This window comes from Herpailurus yagouaroundi, unplaced genomic scaffold, assembly GCF_014898765.1.
Source record: "Herpailurus yagouaroundi ecotype Mexico unplaced genomic scaffold, PumYag 186, whole genome shotgun sequence".
NCBI lineage: Eukaryota > Metazoa > Chordata > Mammalia > Carnivora > Felidae > Herpailurus > Herpailurus yagouaroundi.
The window spans coordinates 29,112,213-29,119,692 of NW_024412417.1; the positions used below are offsets into that span (position 1 = coordinate 29,112,213).

General features: G+C 47.5%; 1 protein-coding gene across 6 annotated transcripts in view; it reads right to left on the reverse strand.

Moving 5' to 3' along the window:
• Positions 1 to 6,862, reverse strand: part of ENPP2 (ectonucleotide pyrophosphatase/phosphodiesterase 2) — a 112,632-nt gene extending 105,770 nt beyond the window's left edge. For 3 of the 6 annotated variants that reach the window (XM_040494311.1, XM_040494310.1, XM_040494307.1), the window contains exon 1: positions 6,762 to 6,862. In XM_040494311.1, the coding sequence (XP_040350245.1) occupies positions 6,762 to 6,818 (57 nt within the window). In that variant the 5' untranslated portion in view covers positions 6,819 to 6,862. Of the gene's footprint in view, positions 1 to 5,413; positions 5,660 to 6,761 lie in introns of those variants that run through there. The other 3 variants (XM_040494316.1, XM_040494314.1, XM_040494309.1) reach the window with 2 other exon arrangements.
• Between the last annotated feature and the right edge of the window lie 618 nt (positions 6,863 to 7,480).

The following is a 7,480-nucleotide window of genomic DNA, read 5'->3' on the forward strand; positions in this document are numbered from 1 at the left end:
AAAGAAAGAAAGAAAGAAAGAAAGAAAGAAAGAAAGAAAGAAAGAAAATTCCTCCTTGTATTGAGCCGAAATTTATCTCCCTGACTCTCCCACCCATTTGGCCCAGCTCTGTCATCTCAGAGAGAGAAACACAATGCTAATCTCTCTTCCACATGAGAGTAAAAGATGTAAAGACAGACATCCTAGCCTTCTAGATCCTCTCCTCTGCAGCTGAAATGTCCTGTAGCTGCCCTCCCTACAGCATTCCCACAGTAGGTCACTACTTGCTTCCTATCTTCTAGTTCGCTCTTGAGTTGTTCCACGCTTGTCCTTTTCCTGCTCCCATTGGGGATGGGGCCACCATCTTCTCTTGTTTATATTACCACAACACCTCCCTCGTCAACCATCTCTCCAAGCCACTGTCCATTCAGCAGCCAGAATGATCTTTCCAAAACACAAAACTGATTGGGACCCTGCCCTGTTCACGGTCTTCAATGATTCCCTATTCTCCTGAGGATCAATTACAGCTCTAGTCCTAGCTCCTACCACCACTCTATCTCATCTCTCTCATCCCCTCAGCCCTCTGCACCCCCTCTTTCAGTTCCTTGAACAGGCTTCTTGCCCTCAGCCTACTGAAGGGTACTGTTACGTTTGCCTGGAACTCTTCCCTCCTGCACACTTTCCTCTAAAAGTCTACCCTGGTCCCATTAAGCTTGGATTAAATATCTCTTCCTAGGTGGTTCCACAGGGATCTGAGCTTCCCCTATGAAAGCAAGTATGACACTGAATTGAAATCATCTCCTTATTCTTCTGGCACCTTTGCCAGACTGTGAACTCCATGAAGGCAGGTCTACCATTTTCAGCACCATTAATCATCAGCATCTGGCACAATGATTGGTACATAATAAATGCTTTTAAAAAAATGCTAATGGGGGTGCCTGGGCGGCTCAGTCGGTTAAGTGTCCAACTTTGGCTCAGGTCATGATCTCCAGGTTTGTGAGTTCGAGCCCCACGTCAGGCTCTGTGCTGTCAGCACAGAGCCTGCTTCCAATCCTCTGTCCCCCTCTCTCTCTGCCCCCTCCCCACTCTCTCTCTCTCTCTCCTTCTCAAAAAATAAACTTACAAAAATTAATAAATGCTAATGAATTAATATGTATCCATCAGAACTAGACACAATGGTTCAGATACAGTCTGCACAATACAGAGAATGACTGTCACCTTCCATGTTCTATTTTCTGTATCTTTTAACATAAAACCTAACATTAGTTTAGAAGAAACAGATCACTATTGGTTTTATTGTCAGTTTAAACTCCTAAATCTTAACTATATGAAACCACAACTTCTATCCCGAACTTTCCCTCTCTGTCACTTCCTCCCCCTCCACTCTGTCCCTCCTCTCTCTTCCCCTCTCTCTATCCCGCTTCTTCTCTTATCTCTCACTCTCCCATCCCTTTCTCGCTCTTTGTCTCACGCAGATATACCCAGTAATTTTGCAATTGACTTTTATGATCCACGCAAAATACATTTGGTATCTATTTCTGCATACTTCCTTACAATCTAAAAAGGCAAAATAGACCACAACTGATTGACGGCTTCTGGACCCCTAATCCTTATGCCCTTTTCTAAGCAAATGTGATCAATGTGTTATGCCTTCATGGACATCAACGACATTGAATAAAAGCAGGGTAAGGACACAGCCCAGAGCATACCACCAAAGACATCCACCTGCCAATCCAATCTCCTTTAACAAATGCGTTCAACCGGGTATTAATTTAACCCACGTGCATCCTTCTAATCCAGAAGAATTTTGCAAGACCGGGGCCCTTCCTAAAATCAAGGTTTTTAATTGATTGATGACAATTCTGTACAACCATATTCAAGGTGATTTATTTTAGTTAAAACCCCCAATACCTATTATCCCTTTTTAATAAATAATACAACTCTGATTCAGAGAGAAAGTCACACACCTAGTGAGTGCCAGAGCAGGGATGTGAGCCCAGGTCCTGTGACTCCAGATTCAATACCACACATTACACTGGGATCCTCTCAAAAGAGAAAATACACTTAATTGGACATGTGCTGGCTCCTACTAATCACCACCTACCCTCCCAAATGTCTGTTGAATGAATTAATCCTTTGACTAGAGATTTTTAACCTGAGGTTCATGTCAACTCAAAGGAATCCAAGAGTGGACTTGTATGAACTTCCTGCAAGTTTACAGAAAGTGCCTTGTGCTGCATATTGTCCATTTTTGCTAAGAAGGGTAATGTCCATCCAGATCTCAAAAGGACCATGGCTCCAAGTGAGAACAGCTTGCAGTTTCAAAAACTCTCTACAGAACCTAATTGTCACTCACCTCTGTCTAGAGTTTCAGACACATATCTTTCTCTCTTTGGAAAACCAAAGCTGCATTTTCTCATCTCTCGTCTCCCAGAGCCTCTACCATGCCCAAGCCGCCCTTAAGAGATCTCACCTGCTGGTGCCTTCCCAGGCCTTGCAGACCTTCTCTGGTATCAGAAGACACCAGCTTGTGTCTCAGGTACCACCTTATCAAAAGGCTCAGAAGCCCACCTATCTTGGCCTTCAGTACCCTCTTCCCATGCCAGGTTCCAAGTGAAAAGGATTCCTTTGCCTTCACAAAGCCAAAGCAAAATTGGAAAAGACTTTTCATGCAGCTTTTCCCGGTCTTGGATAAGGTTAGGATAGATGCAGGTAGCAGTCTGAGACACTCATTAGTTGAGATGTGGACTGGAGAGTGAGTTGGTAGAACTGGAGACTTGGGGGATTATCTCAAATACCTAGAAAGTCTAAACCCTTCCTTTGTTAAAACCATGAAGACTATGACTTTTCCCGATAATCATTGTTGACCTTCCCTCTTTGTTCTTGATCATATTGTATTTACAGATTGTATCTCTATCATCCTAGTCAATGCCTGAACACAACAGTCACTGGCAAGAACTGCGCAAGAATTCACGCAAATTTGTTGAGCATCCCAGCTGGGCTGATGCTAAGACAAAAAGAGCTGATCCCTGCAATTGAGGAGTTTACAGGCTAGTAGGAGGCAGACAAATAGATATTTGCAAGAAAGAAGGGTGAACGCTCTGAAAGAAGGAATAAAGAAAGCTCTGGAAAAATATGGGAGGGATACCTAACCCATTCTGGAGGATGGAGAGCAGATGGTCTGAGTGGTTTCTAAAAGAAAGTAGCTCTCAGCTGATTCTTCAGGAGAAAATAGAAGTTAGACATTGACCTAACAGAAGGACAAGGAGGAAAGTCATGTTTTATAATTTAATGTGCCTACATTTTCAAAAAAAAAGTGCATAAAATGTGGAGAGGAAGTGAAGGATAAGAAGGGGACGGTAAAAGGCAAGTTGTGGAGAACCTGTGTATGCCAACACTACTCTCAAAAGGAAAAAAAAAGGAATCTACAGACGACTTTTCAGAACAGATCTGTACGATGATATTTGCATTTTAGAAAGCTCATTGGACATAGTATGGTGACAAGATAGAGGGCATGAGATGGGTAGTGCTGGCCTCAAATGAGACTAATGGGAAATTGTGACCAGAATCCATTTGGGGGTGGTACTGATTTCAACCAAAACCGTGGCAGGTAAGACAGAGGGGGGTTGTGCATGTGAATTATATTGAGCAGGTAGAGTAGAGACTGATCAGGTGTGGTGAATGAAAGAGAGGAAGTCACCCAGGACGATTCTGTTGTGTCTGGCCCGGACACTGGGGAGGCCATTTGAGTAGTGGCCAGTGGAAGAGGAGGGGCAGGCCTGGGAGGAGGGGGGAGAAGACAAATTCAGTTTTGGGCATGCTGATTTCAATGTGCTCCTAGGGACATCAAAATGGAGATGTTCTGTATTAAAGGCTGGTATTTAGAAGAAAGATCAGGGTGGGCCCCAGATTTGTAGGTAATGGTTGCAGCCAGCCATGGGAATAGATGAGATCTCCCAGGGGAAGAGAATCTTTAACAGTCGGATCCGCCAATGCCCATGCAGAGAGGACCTCTGAAAGGCACTACAAAGTCAGAGGAGACCAGGAAAGTGTGGTATCACAGAACCCAGGAGAGAGTAATGACATGGAGCGGGGGTGGGGGAGGGGACGAGCAACAGTTCAAAATGACACAGAGAGGCCGGCGGAGAGCTGAACTTGCTCTAGGGTTCAGAGAGGTCTCCGGCGGCCCTGACCGAGCTTTGCGTTCAGAAGCGAGGGTGGACGTTCAGAAGCGAGGGTGGACGCCAGCTGAAGAGCAGGGAAGCAGTAACCGGGCGGTGACGGCGTGGAGACGCCCAGTGTCACCCACCGTTTGGAGAAGTGCAGTGGGAAGGTGGACGACAAAATGGAGATGGCAGCTGCAGGGGAGGGAGGGCAGCGGCTCAGTTAACATCTCAGGAACTGCAGCGTGGAGAGCTGCGGTGCTGTGTGCAGCTGGGCGTGCGTGCGGTAAACGACGTAAACAAATACCCCCGCCGGCTTCCCTCTCCGTCCTGCTGAGCGCTAGAAAGCCTTTTGTTTTCATTCCCTTTATCAGTGAGAAATGGCTCTGGGCTTAACCTGTTAAACTGAAACCAGAGTGTGGCAGTGCAGCGGCCGAAACCCTTTGACCCGCCGCTAGCGCCCGAGCGCGGGCTGTGCCCACCGCCCCTTCCGATCCTCCCCACCTGCTCTGTTTGCCCTGGGAGGTTTCCAAGTCCAGATCAAAAGCACCCCTACTCCGCCGAGACCCCAGGCTCCCTCCACTCTTATCCAAAATTAGCCAGATCCATTTGCAAGACTTGTTCAAATAGTTAAGTACAAAGGGCCGAGAGACCGGCCGCCCGGCTGTGTGCACGCCAATCAAATCTTTCCTTTGTGGCGCCCGGGAGGGGGACCCCGCCTTGTGGAAGGGGCTCCCTCCATCTGCTAGATGATTCTGTTTCCTTTGGACGCAAGTGTAGGCTCCCAGAGAACATTACCGAAACAGATGGCTTTAAAACTCCCCATCCCTCCTGCAAAAAGCCGTTGTCCGACAGGTAATAAACAAAACGCGGAGCCTCTCGCGGCCGCGGGAGGGGAGAACTCACACTCACAGCACCCCGAGACTGGCTGTGCCCCCGGGGAGCTCCCGCTTGGCACGGGTTCGAGCTCTGGTGAACGGAGACTCGTCCACCACCCCTCTCCGCCAGTTCCACCGGCTCGTTTTCCAGAAACGAGAGGCGCAGTGTTCGCAAACCCAAACATTCCCTGGCAACGGAAACTCGGAACGAGTTAAGCTCTGCATCCGGCGCGCCTGCAAATGCTCCAGCTGAGTGCACGGGAACGCAGCCCAACAGGGACCGTTTTCCGGCAAATCTGGAGGCCCCTTGCAAGGTTTCCCGGCTGACAGAACGGCAGCTTGGACTCGGGAACCCAGCAATGGAGGACGGGAAGAGAGAGACGCCTACCGTACCCGATCGGCGCGGCGGGTCATGCTGCGGGCGTCTGGGCGCCTGGTCGGGCCCCGGGCGCTGCGGACGCGGCCTCTGCTGCGGCCCGGCGGACCTGTGAGCTCTGCCCCGGGACGGCTGCCCCGGGCTGCTCTTGTTTGCACTGGGCCGTTTGCTTTTGGGATTTCTCCAATGCAGATGTAGTCAGGGGGCCGCTGTCCCGGGGGACAATGATTCCATTGGAAGCTGGCCTTTGACAAGACTCACACATGACCTTTGACTAAAATGGCTTTGGGGAAGGAAAGTGTCCGGAGGCCGAAGACGGGGCATCCAGGGCAGGCGTCCACATTCCCACCCCCAACTGTGCCAAGTTAATTTTTCATCCCGTAATCTTTCAAGGAGAGTCTCCGCGAGGTTTGATTTGCGTTTCTCCTTCATTCCGTGGGATTTTCTCCCCTGCTTCCAAAAGGATTTTGCTGCACAAGTTTCCTGCGGTGCCGCTGATGAGTTCCCTGAATTAGCGTTTCCAGGTTAACCGTGGGCAGCGGTATACTGTATAAGTTCCTGTAACATTCTCCGAAATAATACCACCATTTTTTTTTTTTTTACTCTCCTTTGAGCACGCTACAATTTACAAAAGCGCTTTTCACAATCATGCTATCATTTGGCCTCCAAACAATGCCAGGGAGGCTCGCCTATTACTGACATTTTAGACAAAAAGAAACAGAAGCTCTAGAAAAATTGGGTATTTGCCCAATCACTCAACCAGAAAGTGAAATCTGGGTCCTCTAAGTTGGCATCCTCTCCACTTCCACAAGGCACCCACCTCCCTGCTGGGTGACCCACTGCTCAAAGTCAAGTATTACACAAAGACACTATACAAAAACACTAACACATTATTATAACATGTAATGCAAAGTAGTAATGGCTATAACTATTTTAATTTTTGAATTATGAAAGCGTTAGAAATTGTTTTAATAAAGTAACTGTTTTGGTTATTGATGTCCACAGATGTCTCAATTTCATGGACTACTTTTTTTTTTTTTTTCAATTGTCTAAATTTTTCCTTCAGCAGCTGTTAAAAAGATGCTGTGGGGACCAGCCTGGCCACTCCCAGGTGTGGGTACAAACCAGGGGTTCCTTGGGCTGCTGCCAGAGTCTATCACCAATGATGATCAGAGTCTGTTCCCCTCTGTTTTCTGGGTCCTTCCAGATGATGAACAAGGAGTCAGCATCCCAGAATTTTATTGTGCTGAGAAGGGCTTGAGGAAGGTCTACAGAAATGCCCTGGAGCCCCCTGGCAACATGTCGGGTGGTATCATTCTCATTTTTTTTTTCAGCTTATAGAAGGGGAAAGGGGGTGATACTCACACTCATTTTGGAAGGACTGTAAGGAGTCAGCCAGGAGGAGAAGAGGGAGGAGGACATCACGGAGCAAGACAACACCACCGACAAAGGCTGTCCATTGCCATGAGCGAACTGAAAATAGTTCCTGCAGGCAGGAGCCCCAGGTGTGGGAGGCGGATTCTAGAGAGGAGGGTGTGGGTTTGGACTCTGACCAGCCTCCTGTGCCACTCTAGGGAATCTGGACATCACCCTGCAGGGCCAAATGGGTTCATACAATTGGCCTGGGTTATCAGCTCACAAGAAAAGGATGCAGGAGTCATATGTTGTTCTACAACAAGAAAAAAATAGATAGATACATAGATCGAAAGACAGATCGATATATATATATATAGATATCTATATAGGTATATATAGATATCTATATATATATATATCTCCACCTAGCTTGGTAGTTATGGGCCTTAACTTCATACACGAGGTTTCTTCTTCCTTGCTACAAAAATGTGAGCAATCTATTTAACCTCACTGTGCCTCAGTTTTCTCACCAGTAAAATGAGGATTGTGGTATCTGCTATGCGGATAAAATGCAGTTATGTAGGTAACACTCTTGACCTTTCTTTGGATATACGGTGGCATTTGAAAACAGGCAGCTCTTGTCATGTCTCACAGGACTTTTGAGTGCGCAGTGCCTGCCACGGAGACCCGAGGACAAAACAAGGAGCCCTCTCTCTCTCTCTCTCTCT